At 48.7% G+C, this 22,027-nt stretch overlaps 2 protein-coding genes across 2 annotated transcripts in view; both read right to left on the reverse strand.

The window, feature by feature from the left end:
* The window catches only part of LOC308579775 (uncharacterized protein), a 78,374-nt gene that overhangs the window by 45,907 nt on the left and 10,440 nt on the right, over positions 1–22,027 (reverse strand). Inside the window, exon 8 of the mRNA XM_081180708.1 lies at positions 8,072–8,592. Coding sequence (XP_081036834.1) covers positions 8,072–8,592 — 521 coding nt within the window. The remainder of the gene's footprint in view (positions 1–8,071; positions 8,593–22,027) is intronic.
* Positions 8,536–18,490, reverse strand: LOC308581008 (E3 ubiquitin-protein ligase TRIM7-like). Its single transcript, XM_081183430.1, has 7 exons — positions 18,141–18,490; positions 17,741–17,971; positions 16,532–16,554; positions 15,458–15,579; positions 14,450–14,482; positions 10,846–12,186; positions 8,536–8,629 (listed from the first exon to the last, which is right to left on the reverse strand). The coding sequence occupies exons 1-6, from the start codon at positions 18,180–18,182 to the stop codon at positions 11,642–11,644; spliced, it is 996 nt and encodes a 331-aa protein (XP_081039556.1). The 5' UTR covers positions 18,183–18,490; the 3' UTR covers positions 8,536–8,629; positions 10,846–11,641.

Here is a 22,027-nt window from a genome sequence, read left to right on the forward strand (position 1 = left end):
TTAGAAAGAATTATGGGATAAGTCTCTCTCATTTTGAGTGAAGCCACACTCCCCATGGCATCCATTTTGTGAAGAGCGCCCCCAGCACTCTCCCCAAAGTTGAAATGTGCCCACTGGTCCAAAAGGGTTGGCGACCCCCCCCCTTTTTTTAGACAATAGCACTTTTTCACTTCCCAGGAACAGTAACTTACAAGGAGGTCTTGACTTTCTTTTTCCACGTCTGCTTTAAATGCCAGTGTTTTCTCTTTCTTCTTCCTCAGATTGTCTAAGCAGCTGCTGATCTGATCCTGAAGAGAAAACAAAATTCAGAACATATCAGATATTAAACTGATAAGAACAGATACTACACTTGATCTTAGCCAAAAGGCCGAGAAGCGAAGTCTACGGCCATACTACCCTGAACACGCCCGATCTCGTCTGAAGAGAAAACAAAATTCCAGTCTGGCTCCCACTTTTATTTACGAATTGTTTTAGTATACATGGAACAGGCAAGTTGATCGATATGCTTGCTGTGTCATTCCAGGGTGTTTTTGCTAAGGTCTCCGAGGTGACCTCTTTCCCCCACTGTAACACAGAAGTGGGGTGAGGAGGCTACTAGATTCAATATGGGTTCAACACCTCTCGAGATGGGGCAGACAGATTATGAATGTCCAGATTATGAATACAGTGGTATCTCAGGTTACATACGCTTCAGGTTACATACGCTTCAGGTTACAGACTCTACTAACCCAGAAATAGTGCTTCAGGTTAAGAACATTGCTTCAGGATGAGAACAGAAATCATGCTCTGGCGGCACGGCGGCAACAGGAGGCCCCATTAGCTAAAGTGGTGCTTCAGGTTAAGAACAGTTTCAGGTTAAGTACGGACCTCCGGAACGAATTAAGTACTTAACCTGAGGTACCACTGTAATCATCTCATGTTTGAGCAGAGAAACTTGAGGTTTTCTATTTAACCCACCCCTCCACTTTTGACACATCTCACACAATCCCACAAACTAGGATTTGTCGGGATCTCCGCTCGGCCAAGCTGATAAAGCTCATCTTCCTCTGGCCGAGACCTTCGGAATCGCCTCCGATAGTTAATGACCTGAGCCTTTGATGAGGCCTCAGGCACATTCCCATCCAGCAGAGAATCAAAGCAGCACGCGGAAGTGATGAGATTTATGGTTACATTGCAAAGAGTTTTATTTTCCTAACTACGTAGACAAAAAACACATCCTCTCTCTGTGAGAGAAGAGAGCAACTGAAAACAAAGGAACAGGAAACCAGTAAACATCACATCCGTCTCCTGTCTTCCGTGAGACTTCCAACAGCCTGGAAAGTCTCTGGAATGTAAACAGAGTTTTGTGACTCTAAGCAGCTGCACAGTGACAAACAGAAACTAACAGGGTTGCAATATCTCTGTTTTCCCCCAGACATGTCCAGGATTCCAAGGGCGGAATGTCTGGGTTTTGCTCAGCAACTTTTTGTGTCTGGATTTTTACTTCTTGAAATATGGCAACCCTATCATAAACCTCTATCGTGTGCCCCACTTACTAGTGGAGTTGCTCCAGCCCACATGCAGAGGGGCACTGTGGGGTAGTACTTGACTGGGTGTTCAGTTGCCTACACATTTTTTTGTGCCGTAACGAGCCTCATATAATCAACCCACTTAAATCTAAGTAATGCATGAAGGGGTTAATGCCACAGAGCAGGGGTTAACAACCTTTTTCAGCCATGGGCCAAGGTCCCTCAGACCATGTGGGGGGCTGGACTATATTTTTTGGGGGGGAAATGGACGAATTTCTATGCCCCACAAATAACTCAGAGATGCATTTTAAATAAAAGGACACATTCTACTCATGTAAAAACACGCTGATTCCTGGACCGTCTGCGGGCCGGATTGAGAAGGCGATTGGGCTGCATCCGGCCCCCGGTCCTTAGGTTGCCTACCCCTGCCATAGAGTAAGCTGTCTTGCCAGGCTTAGCGAAGTCACTTCCGCTCATCTTAGGAAGAAGGAATGCAAGCCTATTGTTCTCTCAGTCTACTATGTGAACTCCAATGTGTTAAGAGGTCCAAGCTGGTTTCTCCAAACTGAGACAGCATGACTTTTTGCAAAGTCACTTTGTGTTGCCTTCATCCTGCTTTAGTGTCTTTTTCTTTCTTTTTTTTTTTTTTTGCAACGTAACCCCCAAACCCCCTCTTCTTATTTTCCTTGGGAGATTGCTTTGCTTGCTTTCATCTATACAGTGGAACCTTGGGTTATGTACCGTCCTCCTTATGAACGCTTCGGGTAACGAGATTCGCTAGCCCGGAACTAGGTCTCCTGGTAGCGAACTTTGCCCTGGGATGTGAGCCGAAATCGCGCGCCGGTATTGCGGTGGCAGCGGGAGGCCCCATTAGCAAAAGCACGCCTCAGGTTAAGATAAGGTTACCAGCTTTTTTTCAATGAATCCGGGGACAGTTTTCCACTTCAGTAGGAATGATAGGATTTTGTCAGGGGACTGGTTTGTAAATCCGGGGACTGTCCCCGGTAAACAGGGACATCTGGCAACCTTAGGTTAAGAACAGTTTCAGGTTAAGAATGGACCTCCGGAACGAATTAAGTGCGTAACCAGAGGTACCACAGTACTTTTGGGGGGTACATTTTCCATGTATTGAGGTCCCAAAATTTGTTTTGCTTTAATCAAAGTCTCAGAACTATGGATCTATTATACGAGTTAAAGCATCAAGCAATACTCAAATTTTAAATCACTTTTTTAGATTTCAAATGAGGATTTGTGCACTCTCGTAGAGAGGATAATTTTTTTTTTAAGTTAAATTCAACAGGCATGCAGGATTTTACAATGCTGCACAGGAATACCTCCTGGAGAAATCACTTTTGGTAATGTGGGGAAAATTTTGTTGTAGGTCCTACTCAGTGCTTCCCCCCCTAAAATATATGTTTAGGGGTACTCTCATTTTGACTCACGAAAATCATGATTTTTGTTATGTAGTGTAGTTTCACCCTGGGCCAACAGGGGGATATTGTATATAGTTTTCACTCAGGTCTGTAGATAGTTTTCACTCAGGTCCGCGGCAGTTAGTTTAGGCGGGAACTCTGAGCTGTTGTGGTTACAATGTTGACAGCCGGCTGCCTATAAATACAGGCCGGCTGAGCTGTTCGCAGTCAGTTCTATTCCAGCTTGTCTTAATAAAGAGCTACTTGAAGAATCGCTGTGCCGGCTGCTATGTGAACCCACTACTTAATACTGGCGACGAAGGTGGGATTGGATGGACATCAGAGCACAGCCAGATGCGGCCAGCCTCTGAACTGAGCTGAATCACAGAGCGAAATCACTGAGCGAAATCACTGGGCAGAACCAATTCAGAGCTGACTGTTCTGGCTAGAGCACTGTGTTCCATCCATCGCCCTTCACGCCGGCATCGGAATCATGGCTTCACTTGTGCCTCTACCGCCGTTTGCGCCAGCCTCTGAGTCATGGGACTCCTACCTCGCTCGGTTCGACTGCTACCTCCAAGCCAACGAGCTGACAGCAGTATCAGTGGATCGGAAGCGGGGCCTATTTCTCAGCCTCTGTGGGCCTGAGGTGTTTGAGACGGCCCGAGCATTGGTTGCGCCTGAAGCAGTCCAGGCAACACCATGGGACACGATCCAAGAGAAGCTCTGCAACCACTACACGCCAAAGCCGTCCAAGATTGCTGCCCGCCATGCATTCTACCACCGGAACCAGGCAGAGGGGGAGTCAATCAACAACTACGCCACCGCCCTGCGACAGGCTGCAATGCACTGTGAGTTCCGAGATTTAGACGATGCCCTGATGGATCGAATCGTCTGCGGAGTCCGGGACATCCATCTGCAACGGCGTCTCCTAGCCAAGCCAGATCTCACGCTACAGAAAGCCATTGAGGAGGCTGTGGCCTCAGAAGCTGCTGAACGCTCCGCCCAGGAGATCCGCAAGTCCAGCAGCCCGCGTCTTGCTAGGGGGCCAGTTCCGGTGCATCATGAAGAGGCCAGCAGTGATGAGGCATCCTCCAGTGAAGACGATGACGTGCATCAGACCAAGCGGGAGCGCCGGAAGCTCCAACAGAAGTCCAAGGGCCAACCAGAATGTGCTGGCTGCGGAGGCGACCATTCCCGTGCCAAGTGTCGATTCAGAGACGCCATCTGTAGGAGGTGTTCCAGAAGGGGCCACATAGCTAAGGTCTGCCGATCGGCTCCGTCTGACACCCCCCCTTCATCGACTCGCAAGTTCAAGTCTTCACTCCAGTCCGCCAAGGAAAGTTGTTTCGCTCTCACCAACTGCCGCTGCCCATCTGGAACCACGATTGGCCAAACCGACTCGTCTACGCGACGCAAGCTGAACGTCACGGTGCTCATTGAAGGAGCTCCATGTGACATGGAGATCGACACCGGGTCTGCCCTGTCCGTCGTGTCATGGAGCACCATCAAAAGACTGGTACCCAGAATATCCAAAAGGCAACTCGACTCTCATCGCGTACACCTGAGAGACTACCAGGGAAACGACATTCCCGTGGTAGGCGTTGGCCGGTTCCGGATCGCCTTCAAGGATTTTTCGGGCCTGCTCCGGTTGGTGGTGGTCGAAGGTCAGCGGCCAAGCCTCCTAGGGCTAGACTGGTTTGATGCCCTCGGCCTGGAAGTCACCGGCATCAACTGCATCTCTAACGCAGAGACTGAGGGTCTGGTCAAAGACTTTGCCGAGGTTTTTGACGGCACCTTGGGACAATATACTGGTACGCCCATCTCCTTTAGCCTTGATCCACAAGTCGCCCCCATCAAGCTCAAGCCACGCCGGGTTCCCTTTGCTCTCAAGGCTAAGGTGGACGAACAACTGGACAAACTGATCGCCCAAGGAGTTTTGGAGCCCGTTGACCACGCAAAGTGGGAAACCCCCATCGTCACGCCTGTCAAGCCAGATGGGTCGGTGAGAATCTGCGCTGACTACAAGTGCACAATCAACAAGGCACTTCAGCAGCACGCTTATCCGGTTCCTGTTGTCCAACACCTGCTGCATTCCCTGGGTGAGGGTAAGGTCTTCGCTAAGCTGGACCTTGCCCAAGCCTATCAACAAGTGCCAGTCGATGATGCCACTGCTGAAGCCCAGACGATCGTCACCCACCGGGGGGCATTCCGTTGCCGCCGGTTGCAGTTCGGGGTGAGTGTGGCTCCTGGCATCTTCCAAAGCCTTATGGAGCGTCTCCTGCAAGGGCTTCCGGGCGTGGTACCATATTTTGATGACGTCTTGGTGTCTGCAGAATCACACCAGCAGCTGTTCGAGCGCCTCCGTGCCGTGCTGACCAGGTTCCAGGAGGCCGGGCTCAAGGTAAAGAGGGAGAAGTGCCTGATTGCCGTTCCACAGGTAGAATTCCTGGGCTATCTTATCGATGCCTCCGGCCTTCATCCAACCACATCCAAGATCCGCGCTATCCAGCAGGCCCCCACCCCAAAGGACAAAACGGAGTTGCAGGCATTCCTGGGGCTGCTGAACTTTTATAACATGTTCCTGCCCCACAAAGCCACTGTGGCTGAGCCTCTTCACCGACTCCTTAGCACTAAGACGCCTTGGGCCTGGGGTCATCGAGAGACGGCGGCCTTCAACGCGGTCAAGGCTCTCCTTTCTTCAGACAGTGTGCTGGTACAGTACAGTGAATCCAGGCCGCTGGTCCTTGCCTGCGACGCCTCACCTTTTGGCATCGGTGCTGTCCTTAGTCACCGTTTCCCAGATGGAAGAGAAGCACCGCTCGCCTACTTTTCCAGGACACTATCTCCGACGGAACGGAATTACAGCCAGCTCGACAAGGAGGCATTGGCACTTGTGGCTGGAGTGAAGAGGTTCCATGAATACCTCTATGGCAGGACTTTTGACCTCATCACTGACCACAAGCCACTCCTGGGCCTCCTCGCCGGTGATCGTCCAACTCCACCGGTCCTCTCACCACGCATGCTGCGATGGACTGTTTTCCTGGCTGCCTACCACTACCGGCTCATCCATCGCCCGGGGAAATCGATGGGCCATGCCGACGCCCTCAGCCGTTGCCCTCTTCCAGCATTTGTGGAAGACCCGGCTCCAGCTTCATCGCTCCTTCTGATTGAGGATCTTCCAGCAGCGCCTGTATCTGCTGCCACTGTGGCCTCCGCGTCTGCCCAGGATCGCACCATCAGCCGGGTGCTCAACTGGGTGTGGAGGGGATGGCCACAAGGGCCTGTTGCATCGGAGTTCCAGCCCTTCGCAACCAGACAACATGAACTCTCAGCTCATCGCGGCTGTCTGCTGTGGGGAGACCGCGTCGTGATTCCCCAGGGACTCCGTCAGCGCGTCCTGGAGGCTCTGCACGTTGGCCACCCGGGAATTGTCAAAATGAAGGCGTTGGCTCGGTGTTACGTCTGGTGGCCTAATATGGACGATGCCATCACTGCCTGGGTATCCGCCTGTCAAGCGTGCCAAGAGTCGAGGCCTGCACCACCGGCAGCTAAGGGACACACCTGGGAGACGCCAAAGACACCCTGGTCGAGGGTGCACATCGATCTGGCTGGCCCCTTTCACGGCCGGACCTTTATGGTAGTGGTGGACGCCTATTCCAAATGGCTGGAGGTCGCCCTGATGCCCTCCACCACTACCGAAGCTGTCATCCGGGTGCTGCGAGGCCTGTTTGCAACGCATGGGTGTCCTGATGTCCTTGTCTCTGACAACGGACCGCAGTTCACGTCAGGCACGTTTGAGCAGTATCTTTTGGGACTGGGCATCCGCCATGCCCTAACGGCACCTTTTCATCCATCCAGCAACGGGCAAGCGGAAAGAATGGTGCGCTCGACAAAAGAGGCACTGGCGCGCCTGGACCGGGGAGACTGGCATGAGCGGGTCGCCGAATACTTGTTCGTGCAGCACATCACTCCTCATGCGGCCACAGGGAGGAGTCCTGCTGAACTGCTTATGGGCCGCCGCCTCAGGTCACCGCTCGACCGGCTACACCCAGACTTTGCCGTGGCTGAACCCCCAGGCTGTGCCAACGCACCACGGTCATTTGTCCCAGGAAACCAGGTCTTTGCCCGGAACTATGTGGGGGACATTCCTTGGGTGCCAGCCACAGTAGTGGGAGTCACTGGACCTCGCTCGTACCAGGTGGCACTCGAAGACGGACGTTTGTGGCGACGGCACATAGACCAGCTTAGGCGCAGGGTTGGCGACTTAGACACTACCGAGGTGCCCCCAACTGCGCTTGCGGCTCCAGAAGAGACACGTACAGATGGCGAGGCCCCACCTACACCTCCCTCGCAAACTGCCAGCGTGGAGCCGAACCAAGCCGTCTCAGAACAGACTCAGACCACTCCACTTGCGGAGGCTCCACCCACAGCAGCGGATCCAGGGGAGTTGGTTCCAACGCCACCTAGGGTCACACCACAGCCTCAGCGAGAACTGTGTGGCCCTCCGGACTTGGCTACCAGTCCCCGGCAGTCTGGCAGAGTTTCCAAGCGCCCAACTCATTTAAAGGACTACGTTGTTGGACAGGTATCACTGTTGGTCTAAGTATGGGAAATGTAACCGATACGCTTTTGTGCCTAATTGAACCATTACGCGTAGTGCTGTATATAAGGAAACCATTATGATTGTAACTAACGCCTTATCTCGGTGGGGAGGGGTGTTATGTAGTGTAGTTTCACCCTGGGCCAACAGGGGGATATTGTATATAGTTTTCACTCAGGTCTGTAGGTAGTTTTCACTCAGGTCCGCGGCAGTTAGTTTAGGCGGGAACTCTGAGCTGTTGTGGTTACAATGTTGACAGCCGGCTGCCTATAAATACAGGCCGGCTGAGCTGTTCGCAGTCAGTTCTATTCCAGCTTGTCTTAATAAAGAGCTACTTGAAGAATCGCTGTGCCGGCTGCTATGTCAACCCACTACTTAATAATTTTATAGTTCAAACCGGGGAATATAAATACAGCAAATGTACAAAGATTCACAAAATGTTTAAGGGTATGCGTCCCCCTGTGTCCCCCCAGGAAGAAAAGCACTGGTCTATTTGTCTACAGCTATTTCCCTTGTCAACAAAATCATGATCCAGAGTGATTTCCTACCTTGTACTCCTGGGAAGCCTCCTCCAGAGGAATCACCTTGTGGTTTTCATGTTCCTTGGATCTGTCACACACCAGACAGATGGGCCTTTTGTGGTCCTTGCAGAAGAGTTTCAGGGGCTCCTGGTGTGTCTCACACCTCCTCTCCTTTCCTCCTACCGTTTCCCAGCCCCGGAGACTGAGTTCTTTGGCTCTCAGCGTTTCCAAAACAGTTGCCAGGGGCTGATTCGGGATGAGGTTCCTCTGCTTAATTTGTTCTCTGCACTGGGGGCAGGAAGCCCCCGCCTCAGATTTCTCCCACCACTGGCTCAGGCAGGATCTGCAAAAATTGTGCCCACACTCCGGGATGATGACTGGATCCTGGAAATATTCTAGGCAGATGGAACAAATGGCTTCGTCACAGAGATCCTGCGCCGGACTCCCTGCCATGGCTGCCTCGCCAGGAAGAGAGAGATGGTTTAGTTTTCTCTCTTTTGCGTCTGCGAATGGGCGTGTTTCCTTTCCAGGAAATTCAGACCCGATGGCTCAAAGATCACTGCTGTCTGAAGTGGGGAGTTTAAACTGGGACACAGAGATGAGAATTCAGATGAGGTTATTTCAATCTCTGCTGTGGATTCAGCTGTGACACAGAGTCTCTTTGACATGGGAATGTTTTGTTTTTTAAAAAATAAAGAATGTGAATAATTTGTTGCTGCTAAGTTAAGGAACCATTTTCCTTTGAAAGGTGGAGATACAGGAGAGTTTCTCCTTCGAAAGCTAGTGATTGAATAACTCAAACTCACGTGCCTTTTTTCAGCAGCAGGGCACAATGTTCAAAGTCCAAAAGCAACCCAACCCAACCTCCCACTGCTCTGCACATTCCCACTGTGCAATTTGACACGCATTCACAACCACAGAGAACATGTGAAGGAAACTGGGGGATTTTTACGCTGCTCCTCAGCTCCAACTCCTTCCCAGTCCTATCCTCCCACTGGTCCCAGCTCCAGCCTGTCCATTCTCTCAGATGGATTTTTAAAACTTTAAAAATATTTTTTTTACAAGCTGTCCCAGAAGGCTGAGCTAACTCACGGCCAGCATTTGTTTTTTGGGGGGAGGTGGGGTGCAGAAGAATGTTCTCTCTCTCCCTCCCTACTTGTAATATTTTTAGATACTGCTAAAGTTATTATTGTTGGGGGTTGATCAATATTCCTAATAAAAATATACAGTGGTACCTCAGGTTACATACGCTTCAGGTTACATACGCTACAGGTTACAGACTCCGCTAACCCAGAAATAGTGCTTCAGGTTAAGAACTTTGCTTCAGGATGAGAACAGAAATCATGCTCTGGCGGCGCGGCAGCAGCAGGAGGCCCCATTAGCTAAAGTGGTGCTTCAGGTTAAGAACAGTTTCAGGTTAAGTACGGACCTCTGGAACGAATTAAGTACTTAGCCTGAGGTATCACTGTATTACAAATAGATTATGTTGTTCTGTGTTGATGCTTTTACAAATTTCATTTGATCCATGCTGAAGTGAGGGTTTTATTTTCCCTTAATTTGGGTATATTTTTAAGTGTAGAAATGAAGAGAAAATAATGAAGGCCATTATAAATCCACCAGAAACTGCATTCAGATTCAGATTCTGGATCATCATAGATTCTGCTTCCTTTTGCAGAAGGATCCAGAGCTTAAGAAAGGGCTGAGGTGTCCCAGGGGAGACTTCTGAAAGCTTTTGGAGGTGGGATATCCTCAGACCATGCGGGAAAAGTTCTGGGAGGAGACACAAAGAGTAGTGGGGGAGCAGTTTTATCTCCATGTAGACATGGTTTTACTTATATCCATTAAGCTTATGTTAATCATTAAGATATGTGTTATTTGCACAGGCCCTGTGGCAGCAGCAGGTCAGGTCGGAGGGGAAGTGTTTCTGGGGCTGCCAGAAAAACAACATCATGCTATGAGGAACCTCCTGGCGCAGAGGCAGTCTACCTCTGAATAAGCTGAAGCTGTGGAGGCGAACAACAGGAAAGGGCTTTGGGTCTCAAACCCTCCTTTAAGAGGGCGTGCAAGTCAGTGGCCACCACCACAGGAAGTGCTGTGTGAAGAGGAGAATCACCAAAACCTGTGAGCTAATCATTTTCGTCTATCTATAAAAACATAGGCGCTCCTATGTCTACTCAGAAGTAAATCCCATTAAGTTCAAAGGGATTTACTCCCAGAGAGGTGGGCCCGGGGCTGTAGCTTTAATTTTGAGACTCCTTAAGGGGAGTGAAAGGCGGGATATCAAGTCCAAACTCTTCTCCTCTTCTTTTTCTTCGCTCCATAGATCTCAAAAGGGATTAGAAAGACATGCTGCCTTCATTTCCTCTTCCCATTTGAGAATCACCATTTGGGTGGCAGAAATGTGGAAATGAAGTGTCTCCCCATATCATGCAGCACCGAGGGCCTTCTGGCAGTTTCCCTCGATGCGAGAAGCCAAGTTACAGGGAACCAGGCAGAGGGCCTTCTCGGTAGTGGCACCCGCCCTCCCACCAGATATCAAGGAGAAAAACAACTACCAAACTTTTAGAAGACATCTGAAGGCAGCCCTGTTTAGGGAAGCTTTTAAAGCTTAATAGGTTATTGTATTTTAGTGTTTTGTTGGAAGCTGCCCAGAGTGGCTGGGGAAACCCAGCCAGATAATAAATTATGATGATGATGGTGTGTGACACCCCATCCACTTGACATGAATTAAAATGTTTAAGTAACAAACTGGGGGCAGTGGCAGCCCTATTGCTGTGGGGATCAGATGGGATATCAGTCACCCTGTTTATATCCTTGCAGGAAGTGTCATGTGGGATAGATGGGGCCATTATACTATTAAGCCTGAAATAACAAAGGAGCAAATAGTAGCAGTATCTTTAATAAAATCAAAGATGTTAACACATGAAACATATTTCCACATTAGTTCAGGCATGTTACACGGCCCCTTCTGACAGTGTCTCGCCCCGCAGTCTCCCCCTTCTTTCTATTTTTTGTTTGTTTCAACAAAGTGCCCAAGGCTGCGAATACATAAGTGAGTCACACGCAAATTTTGGATCTCTTTGAATAGGGAGATTTTGCCGAATTGCCACATAAATTGAAGGAAAGGGATTTTGGTTTAGACGACTGAAATGTCATCATGGTGATGAGTGGTTGGGGTGAGGGTGAGCTTTCATTCTTTCCAGAACTAACTGAATGATCTTGAAGATTCCAGAAGATTCCGAAAACCACTAGAAGCTGTCAGAAAGCTGGATGTTTATTTTTCGTCAAGGCCGCATCTGTGAGAGGAGCTGCTTCTGTTCTTACAGCAGCTGTATGAAAAGTGTGTTTAGTATGCATTTATCTGGCAAGCTGACAGAGAGGGAAGAGCAGGGCATTGTGGGTCGCAAAAAGCAAAGCCTGGGAAACTCTAAGGAAGAAACTCTTAGTGAGGCGAACGCTATAATGGGAGCCATTAAGCTTTTATGACCCGGTAGTGAAATATTTCTGTCTGTACTTAATTGCCTCTGTGAGTTACTGCCTTCGTTGTCTGGGTCAGAGCTCCTGAAGCAGTTTGATGTTGCGCATCGCTTTGCTGATTTAGGATTGCTGGCACGGAAAAGCGGCGAACTGAGAAGCTAGTCTGTCTCTACACTCAGAGATTGTAAGGTGGCCTTTGGCAGCCACATAAAAGAAGGGCTGGAGGGTCTCTCCTGAGAAGGAGGCTGCTGAGAATGAGTGGAGGAGGGCTGCTGTATCTGCATCGTAAAAGGACACCCGTCCCCCTTCACAGTTCAGGGTGACTCGGATCCACTTGGGCTCCTCTCTTGGAACAAAGTACTGATACCCACCGCCCCACTTCCCCAAACACCAGATCCCTTCCATAGGACCAAAAGAGAAAACACCCTTCCTCTTCACAGACTTTCTGGCCACCCCCACCCCCCATTCCTCCTCTCTTCTCACAATGACCTCCCAGAAATGTCTGCCAGCTGTGAAACCCTCACATCCCAGCACATAGGTATATCTGTCAAATCTCTCAGGGTTGTCTGGCAGGTCTTGACGCACTTCTCCCTTTCTCACTCTCTTGCGATCCGCAGACAGGATGAGGAGGGGATGTGCTGTGTCTGGATCCAAAGTTATGTTTTCTGTGGGGGCAGAGGAGGAAAGAGAAGAGAAACAATGTCAACGGGGAAGCTGACTTTTCCTTAGGCACGTGACAGAAACAGCATCCCCTCCTAAATGAACAGGGACTCCATGGCTCTGCATTCGAGAGAGGGATGTTCATCAAGTTCTTAATAATGATTCTTGAAACATTTGCAGTTCTTTCAAGTACTTAGCACACATTATCTACATATAACCCTTGCAACGACCCTGTAAGTTAAGTCAATCTTAGGATGCCCATTTTTCAGATGGGAGGACTGAGGCTGAAAGGCAGTGGCTTGTCTAAGGCCAGCCCCACCTCCACAGTTCATGGCAGAAGGGAGTCAAAGCAGGGACTCTCATTCACATCTTAATCTTTTACCTCACATCACATGGCAGACCATGCTGGACATGCCAGGTAAAACTGAGAGCAGGAGCTCTCAAGTTTCAGTTACATATTTAAAGCATGTTATACCCCATCTTTCCAGGTAGTTTATAAAAAGAACAATACATAAAAATGTATTTCTGTCCTCTGATTGATACTCCCTGTCTAAAATTTCTTGCTTGGAATTCTTGATGTGAGCGGTTAACCAAGAACAAACTTAAATTGGTTTGTTTAGAGTGAAGCAGAAAATTGATAGTTCTATATTTTAAATTGACATCTATTACATTGTTGACATTGTTTCCTTTTGCTATGACTTGTTTTAATGCAACCCCCCCCCCCCGCGGGCTCCCAGGATAAAGGGAGGGATACAGTAGAAGTCTCTTTAACTACAGTGGACGCTTGGGTTGCGAACGTGATCCGTGTGGGAGGCACATTCGCAACCTGCAGTGTACGCAACCCGCAGTGCCGTGTCTGTGCATGCGTGGGTTGCAATTCAGCGCTTCTGCGTATGCGCAAAGTGTGATTTAGTGGTTCTGCACATGCGCGAGCGCCGAAACCCGGAGTAATCCGTTCTGGTACTTTTGGGTTCGGCGCAGTGTGCAACCCGAAAATGCACAACCTGAAGCATCTGTAACCCGAGGTATGACTGTATTTAAATAAATTTATTAAACCAAACCCGGTAACACCTAGGAGGTGCTGTTCCCACCCTCACCTTCAATGCAAAGACGCCATCCTGGCTCCCCAGACCAGATAGGCTATATGACTCATCTTTCTCTTCTCTGTTCCTCACATATGTAAAAAACAGCTTAGGGAAGTTGCTGTGAGGTTAACATATATAAGAGAGTGCTGGAGGGGAAATAGTTAAATAGGTTGCACAGGCAGGACCCAGGGGGGTGGAGTCAGTGGGTTTATAAAACCAGTTCTGGGAGGAGTTCTGGAAGACGTTGGTTGGGAGTTGTTGGTGGGTAGTGGGTGGGTTTTCGTGGGTTGGCTGGTTGGGAAAGGCAGTTGGTAATAGAGAGACAGTTAGGGCTGTGGGTTCTTGAGTGTGGGGAGGTAGAAGAGATAGAGAGAGGAAAATAAGACTAAGAAAGTAAAGAGCAACAACGTTTGGAATGCTGTAAAAGTTTTGTTTGTGTCTGAAAAACAATACACTCTTCTTTATTAATTGAAAAGCTGACTGAGACTGAAGTGATTTTACCAGGGAGGACCTGATTGGTGGCAGCGGATTAGTGGTGTACGGGTCAATAGTCCGTGAGACGACTGGGGGCTCCGTACGAATGCCACAGTTGCCAGGTCTCTTGTTATTGTTGTCGCAGAGATTTCTGGCTAAATAGCAAAAAAATAGCTAGAAGGTATCTGGAGGCATGTCCCCCCACCAAGAAAAAAAAAAGTACTAGAAAAAGTTGATGTTATCAGGAGTCTGTCAAGAATAAAAATTAATGTTTGAGTGTATAGCAAAGGAGGAGAAAGAGGGAGTGGAGTTTGGGCTCTATCGGCTGAGAACATGTCTTGGTCCTGGCAGCCTCTCTCTGATGCCAGTCTGTGGACTTGCCTGTTGTGAATGTTTAAGCTCTGTCAGTCTATTGATACTGGTAAATAAAAAACCCAAAAAGGATGAAATGTCATTAGCCTCCAATGACATCCTTCAAAAGGAAACCTCTTTGAACTTCTCACTGACAAGAAAATTGGGAGAGTATAACACCTTAAGTACAATTTATCACTTCCTGAAAGTGACAAAAAACTGTAAAGGAGACATGGAAAGTGAAAATGGGGACTGGACTGGGGGGGGTGATGGACAGAAGATCCACAGAAGCCTGGTCTTTTGAGAAGCAGATTCCATCACTCCTGAAACTGTTCCTCCTTTAAACCCTGACATTTACCTTTTCGCTGCTGAAGTCCAGATCTCAGTGTTTCTGGAAGAGAAAAGAGAACAGAGATTTAGCATCTTGCCACTGTCTTGATAACTCATCTAGTAATGACAACACGAACTCATGAGATTGTACAGTTGTACCTTGGAAGTCAAATGGAATCCGTTCCAGAAGTCCGTTCAACTTCCAAAACGTTCAGAAACCAAAGCACAGTTTCTCAATGGCTGCAGGAGTCGGGAGTCGATTTGTTTGGGAGCAAAGGCATTTGAGATCCAAGGTACGGCTGTAGTTTAAAGGTAAAGGTAAAGGGACCCCTGACCATTAGGTCCAGTCATGGCCGACTCTGGGGTTGCGGCGCTCATCTCGCTTTATTGGCCGAGGGAGCCGGCGTACAGCTTCCAGGTCATGTGGCCAGCATGACTAAGCCGTTTCTGGCGAACCAGAGCAGCGCACGGAAATGCCGTTTACCTTCCCACCGGAGCTGTACCTATTTATCTACTTGCACTTTTGACGTGCTTTCGAACTGCTAGGTTGGCAGGAGCGGGGACCAAACAACGGGAGCTCACCCCGTCGTGGGGTGTAGGTGAAGATACTTGGGAAATGGGTAAGATGCGTGAAAGCACCTAAGGCCTGGCTGAGAGATGTGAAGAGGTCAAGTACAACTTTTTACAGACAACTCGCAACTTATGTGAGGGTTGTACTCCATCTGAGATTTGGCATGTTCCCATAAGATCTTGATGGAGCCTCTCAGAGCCCAATAAACAAGGCAGAGGCGGAGCCCAGTAAACGATAATTTCTTGCCCGCTCTCTATTTTATAGCGATCCGCGTAAAGCTGTGATTGCATAAAGAAAGCAGCATAAGCTCTGAGTCTTCACATGTGAAAGTATGGCTTCTAGATATTGAAAGAGAATAAATAAACTTCCATTTTTCCTGGCATGGCTAATAATCCGTATGACTTGGAGCCTGTCATGAACTCTTCTAAACATCCATTAAACAATCCTTTCACCCTTCTTTATTACCTCTGAATTTTTCCATGACTCCCTCCAGGAAGGGATTAATATCGCAGAAGTCCCAGATCCTCCACTTCAGGGCAGGAGGAAAAGCCACAGGAGGATCCTCTAAGTTCTCCTTCTCCTGAGACCTGGAGGAGAAGAACAAAGTCAAGCCACCATCCTTCCAATGCAAGGAGCTTTCTGACAAGGCAGGTGTCTCATCCTGACAATAAAGGCATGATGGATATATATCATGAAGACTTAGGAACAGGTTTTTTCCTATGGCAAAAGGGATCATCTAGAGAGTACCTAACAAGTTGAAGGAAAACTGACACTCACTTGCTTCCAAAATATACTGACGGAAATATATGAATATGAGATTGAAGGTAAATAATAAATAAATAAATAAATAAATAAATAATTATTTATACCCTGCCCATCCGACTGGGTTGCCCTTGCCACTCTGGGTGGCTTCCAACATATATAAAAACTAGTAAAACATTTAAAAACTTCCCTATACAGAACTGCCTTCAGATGTCTTCTAAAGATTGCATAGCTACTAATCTCATTGGCTCAGAAGCCACATAACTTCATAACCTCCAACGTTTCTCTGATAAAAAATAGGGATGTCCTAAGGAAAATTCCAGGATGAAATCAGAAACTGGGATGGCTTTTGTAAATCCAGGAAAGTCCCTGGTTTCTGCAGATGTAAAACTTTCCACACCTTGCCCCTCTTATAAAGAAAAAGGAAATGAATCCATCACAAAGAAGAGCCTTCAGAAATATGCAATGGAGGGGAACGAGGAATGGCTTCCTTCCCATGATTGTAGATAAGACCAATAGCTACAAATGACTATGAAAATGTGTCCCTATTTTTGTCTGTGATTTTGTGAAATGGACGATGGAGTCCTAAGCTATCTCTGGAAGGAGGAACTGGAAAGTGAGTTTCTTACTCTCAATCTTGTGAAATTTAAACCTTGTGAAATGGACGATGGAGCCCTAAACTATTTCTGGAAGGAGGAACTGGAGAGTGAGGTTCCCACCCGTTAAACAGGAACTTTTGTAGCATCAGAATAAGGAAGGGGTTTTTCCATCACTTACCTCTGCAAGAAGCTTCTGATATCCTGGAAGGAAAGAAAGAAAAAGATATCCATGGAGCCATTTCTGCACAGAGTGCTGCGGTCAGTTATAAATACTAAGCACCTGAAGTGGTGAGAGGTTAGCCAAGCACAAAAGACCCCCAATAAAATATGCAGTGCCATGTAATTTGGAATAACCATCAGAGGGCAAAAGTCAGCCACTCCAGTGATGATGAATAAAAGGTCCCTTTCTTCTCTTTTGACCAAGTCACCCAAACACCGGAGAGATTCAATCCCACCTCCTTGATTTGCCATTTTGCCCTGCAGTGCATGCTGGTTCCGTGTTCACATGCAACTAATCGGTTCACTGCTATGTACATCCCACACTCAATCATATCCTATGAACCACCCTGAGACTTGTGGGTATAGGGTCGTACACAAACTTATTTTAATAATAATGATAATAATAATAATATTAGGTCACCCCCTCTCTGGCTGGACCCAAGACAGCATCTGAATGAAAAAGTGATGCAGTGCCAATTTGGAAATCGGTTGTATTCAACTCGCTTTTACTCAGACACACGGAAATTAATGAACCTAAGATAGTCATCCCCATTAATAGAATACAGAGCTCTGTTTGCTTGTGGGCTTCCCAAAAACCTTGGTTGGCCAATGAACAGTATGCAGGACGGAAAGGGCCTGTGGTTTCATGTAGTAAAAACATTGGGGGGTGGGCAGGTAAGCTCCGCCCCACATAATCAATCACAAGATGCAGTACACAAACCCCATTTCAAAACAAATGTCCATTATTGGGGGGGGGCTGGTCCTCTCAAATATTTCATTGGGGTGTCAAGGGACCTTAGCCCATCAGAGTTGGCTCCTATGATGACACCTTTTAGCATTCATGTACTGCTTGTTTCTCTTACAACAGTATTTTTATGTGGGGAAGGACTAAGAAATGCTTGTACAGTGGTGCCTCAGGTTAAGTACTTAATTCGTTCCGGAGGTCCGTTCTTAACCTGAAACTGTTCTTAACCTGAAGCACCACTTTAGCTAATGGGGCCTCCCGCTGCCGCCGCATGAGTTCTGTTCTCAGCCTGAAGCAAAGTTCTTAACCTAAGGTACTATTTCTGGGTTAGTGGAGTCTGTAACCTGAAGCGTCTGTAACCCGAGGTACCACTGTAGTCTGAAGCAGCACACTTCACCCTCTCGCATCAGGATGAGGCCTCACCTGCAGGAGTTCACTCGCTGGTTCCTGGAGCTTCTCCTCCATCTCCCGAATGGCACTATCAAAAGCGGAAAGCTCCCTGGAGAGTCTGGCCAGGTGCTCCTCCCTTTTCTTTGCAATCTCCTTCTCCACCTCTTCCATCTGGGCCAGAAGAAGCTTCTCTTGTTCTTCCAGAAACTGGTGCATTTGCCTGATCTCAGCCACCAACTTCCCCTTCTCTGCTTTCATTTGCTTCTGCAGCAGCAAAAAGAGAAAGAGGAGGAGAAGATCAGGCCACTATCAGGCATAATGTTGCAGAATGAAGAGACCAGTTATCAGAATTCACCTGGAAGGGCATGTCTGACATTTTAGAGAGATTTAAGACTACAGCACTTTTTCACCTTCAAATAACAGGGATGCTTACAAGCAGGTCTTGGCTTTCCTTTTCTGCATCTGCTTTAAACATCAGAATTTTCTTTCTCTCCTTCCTCACGTTGTCTAGGCATCTGCTGATCTGATCCTGAAAAGAAAACAAAATCCCAGCTAGGTTGCTTTTTCGAGCGTTTTAGTAATATCAGGCAACTGAATCATATGCTTGCTCCCTGCCCCACATTCCCGGGTCCTTCCGGAGGTTCCCCTTTATTCCTACCCCCTGCCTTGCCCCACCTTCCAGTTCTAGGAGCCTTCACTGGGAGCTGCTTCCAGAGGAAGAACTGTGGGGAGTGACCCCAATATGCTGCAGGGGGACACAGAGGGAAATTAATCCCTCGAAAAGAAGAAGAAACGTTTATCAACTAGTGTTTTCAGAAGTCTCCCAAGGCTGCACAAACGCTCCTGCTAGAGGGGTATCTTGGCATCCTTCCTGCCTTGCGGGGGGTTGGACTAGATGACCCTTGCGTCCCTTCCGACAATGATTCTGTGATCTTGCAGGCCTGGCTTGTCTACAGCTATTCCAAGCAAATCCAGAGCAGAGGCGTAGCATGGGCCAACCTGGGGGGGGGGCTGTTGTGAGCTGTTGCGTCCTTCGCGCAACGTCTTCAATCTGTAGGGCAGGTAAGGAGGACTAACAGGCTGGAACCCTGGCTTTTGCAAGTCTCAGAAAGCAGTGCTTGGCTCGCAGTGTGCTGTGAGACTTGCACCCCTCAAAGCAGGGCAGCATCGGCCCCATTGGCTGACCGAGTTCCCCACTGCATGGCCGAGCAGGCGGCGCAATTCCCCCCCTCTTAGCCCCAGTTACTGGGGATCGCTCCACCAGCACAACGTGTCCCCATGGGGTTCGGCATGCCCTGGGCACCAGCAAGGAATGCTACACCACTGATCCAGAGTGTTTTCCTACCTTGTACTCCAGGGACGCCTCCTCTATAGGAACTGCCTTATGGTTTTCGTGCTCCTTGGCTTTGTCACAAACCAGACAGATGGGGGCTTCATCCTCCTTGCAGAACAGCTTCAGGGGCTCCTGGTGCTTCTCACAAACTCTCCCCTTTCCTTTGGCCTCCATTTTTCTGCCCAGAAGCCTGAATTTCTGGGTTATTTCCACAAAATTTGCCAGCTGCTGGTTTCCCCTGATGCTGCTTTGCTCAACATTTTCCCTGCACTGAGGGCAGGAAGCCTCTCCCTCGGATTTCCCCCAATTCTGGGTCAGGCAGGACCGGCAGAATTGTGTCCGCACTCCGGGATGATCACTGGATCCTGGAAATACTCCAGGCAGATGGGGCAAGTGGCTTCCTCGCAGAGATCCACTACCTCCAGAAGCAGCCAAGGCCACCGCCCCAGGGAGAGAGAGTTGATTTCATTTTCGCTTTTCCTTCTGCAAATGGGCGTGTTTCCTTTCCAGGAAATTCAGATTTGCTGCGTCCAGATCTCTGCTGATATGGAGCTATGGAGTTAGCTGGAGCAGAGAGCCTCTTTCGTGCAGAGGAAATTAATTTCTTTATTTTAAAAGGAATGCTCTTGGCGGCTGCTCGTTTAAGGAACCATTTCCAGTGAGAGCAGGAGAAAAGTGGGGTTGTATTTTCCCTAACTTCACATGAGCCTCAGACTACTTTCAAAACCTAACTCCATTTCCCCCGCAAATTGCTCCATTCTAGCTCTTAGCCTCGACGTAAAGAGTAGAAGCAGCCCAACTCTCCATCATGGTGCCTATTTTTAGTGTGGACAAAACTGCCAGCCTCTCTGATAATATGAAAAAACACTGGGGCCCCCGCTAGGTGAAGACTGGGATCACACAGCATTTTTAGCAAAACGAGAAACTTTGTCTTTCATAATCAAAAAAGAACTGGGTCATTTTTAATCTGCTATGAAGACCCAGTGAAGCTGAAAGGAGGGAGAGTCAGGGAAGGAAGGACTTCTCTTCACACAAGATTTTGTGGGATTCTCATTAATTTTGCAACATGCAGAAGGGTTTGAGGTGACATGAGGGAGGGGATCCCAGAGACCGAGGCTGAAAGTGGGCCGATGCCTGGAAAAACAACTCCGGCACTCTTTGGAAAAAGGTGAACGGTGGGGAGGTACAATTAGAGTTATAGAAAATGTGGCCAAAGTGGACAGGAATACGATTCTCTCCCTCGTAGGCTGTGAGCTAAAGTTCTTGTATGTGCCAAATGCTGTAACGCTCCTAATTTTGGTGCCATTCCACAGGAAAAACCTCCTGTTTTGGGAGGTTTGTAATGCTTGATGTTTTTATTATGTTTTAGATGTGCTGTAAGTCACCCAGAGTGGCTGAGGAAACCCAGCAGAGGGTTGGGGTATTATTATTATTTTATTACTTAAAAAGTGTGCCCTAAGGTAAAGGTAAAGGGACCCCTGACCATTAGGTCCAGTCGTGGATGACTTGGGTTGCGGCACTCATCTCGTTTTACTGGCCAAGGGAGTCGACATACAGCTTCCGGGTCATGTGGCCAGCCTGACTAAGCCGCTTCTAGCAAACCGTTTACCTTCCCGCTGGAGAGATACCTATTTATCTACTTGCGCTTTGAGGTGCTTTCGAACTGCTAGGTTGGCAGGAGCTGGGACCAAGCAAGGGGAGCTCACCCTGTCGTGGGGATTCGAACCGCCGACCTTCTGATCGGCAAGTCCTAGGCTCTGTGGTTTAACCTACAGTGCCACCTGCGTCCCAAAGTGTGCCCTAGTCAAAGGTTAATAGTTTGCATGCTAAACATGCAGTCCTTGATCTAACGCCAACGACACAATGTCACCCACCTTTAACTGATGAATGAGTGGGAAGAGAAAGAGAGGCAAATGCTTTTAATATTTATGGGCAGAGCCTAGATCATTTTGAAAGGTCTGAGAAATAATAGATTCTGACTGGCTGGAGGTTCTAGTCTATGGAAGGGGGCGAAATAAGTGAGTGTGCAGACAAAGCACGTGGGTTGTCTACAGGGCCGTTTTAAGCGTATCCGGCACGTGGTGCAAAGATCACTCCGGCGCCCCCCCCCCCATTTCCCAGACTTGTCGACCCTTTATTTAGGGAGGGAACACCAGCAGAAGCGGAGGAAGCCTCAGCACCTGGAGGGCGGCTCCTCCGGCAGGGAAGAGGCAGAGGCGCCTCCCGGTTCAGCTGGCTGCTTCCTGCCCCACGGCAGGCGGAGGCTCCGGGTGGGTGCTGCTTCGGCGCAGCATGGCAGAGGCGGGCAAGGGTGGCGAACTGATGCTCCTCAACCCGTTGGGCAAGCGAGCACACCAAGCGAGCAGGCCTGCGCCGAGCGAAGATGTGTGTGCCGCTCCCGCTGAGCGTCAGCTCGGTTTCCCCCCTTTTAGCTTTCTGGCGCCCTGCAGAATTCGGTGCCTGCAGGCTAAAAGGGTAAAAATGGAGTCGACGCTCGGCAGGAACGGTGCACTCACCCTCGCTCACTCAGCGCGCTCGTTCGGTGTTCCCCAGACTCTTGCCTGGCGCCCTCCAGAACTTGGTGCCTTGGCGCCACTAGTGTGTATGGGTAACATGCCCCTGGTTGTCTAGTCAGAACAGATTTAGTTGACCACATGAACCACCATATGAAAGAAGGTTCAAAACCTGAGTAGATATAATAAAGTGGTACCTCCAGTTATGAACTTAATTCGTTCCGGAGGTCCATTCTTAACCTGAAACTGTTCTTAACCTGAGGCCGTGCTTTCGCTAATGGGGCCTCCTTGCACCCCGGGGCATAGTTTGCTACCAGGAGCAAGTACTTCCAGATGAGCGGAGCTTGTTACCCGAAGCATTTGCAAGGAGGATGGTACGTAACTCGAGGTTCCACTGTATATGCATTTGCATATACAGAATCTGGGCGCGAACCGTTGTGTCGAATGACAGCCTCTACGCTGTCTTGGCAGTGA

This window comes from Podarcis bocagei (genome assembly GCF_964188305.1).
Source record: "Podarcis bocagei genome assembly, chromosome: 2".
In the NCBI taxonomy this organism is placed as follows: domain Eukaryota; kingdom Metazoa; phylum Chordata; class Lepidosauria; order Squamata; family Lacertidae; genus Podarcis; species Podarcis bocagei.

Coding starts and splice junctions, on each gene's coding strand:
- LOC308581008 (XM_081183430.1), bottom strand. CDS start 18,182: ATGTTTAAAGCAGATGCAGAAAAGGAAAGCCAAGACCTGCTT. Junction 15,580..16,531: donor ATCAGAAGCTTCTTGCAGAG/GTAAGTGATGGA, acceptor CTTCTCCTCCAG/GTCTCAGGAGAAGGAGAACT. Junction 12,187..14,449: donor TGGACTTCAGCAGCGAAAAG/GTAAATGTCAGG, acceptor CTGCCCCCACAG/AAAACATAACTTTGGATCCA.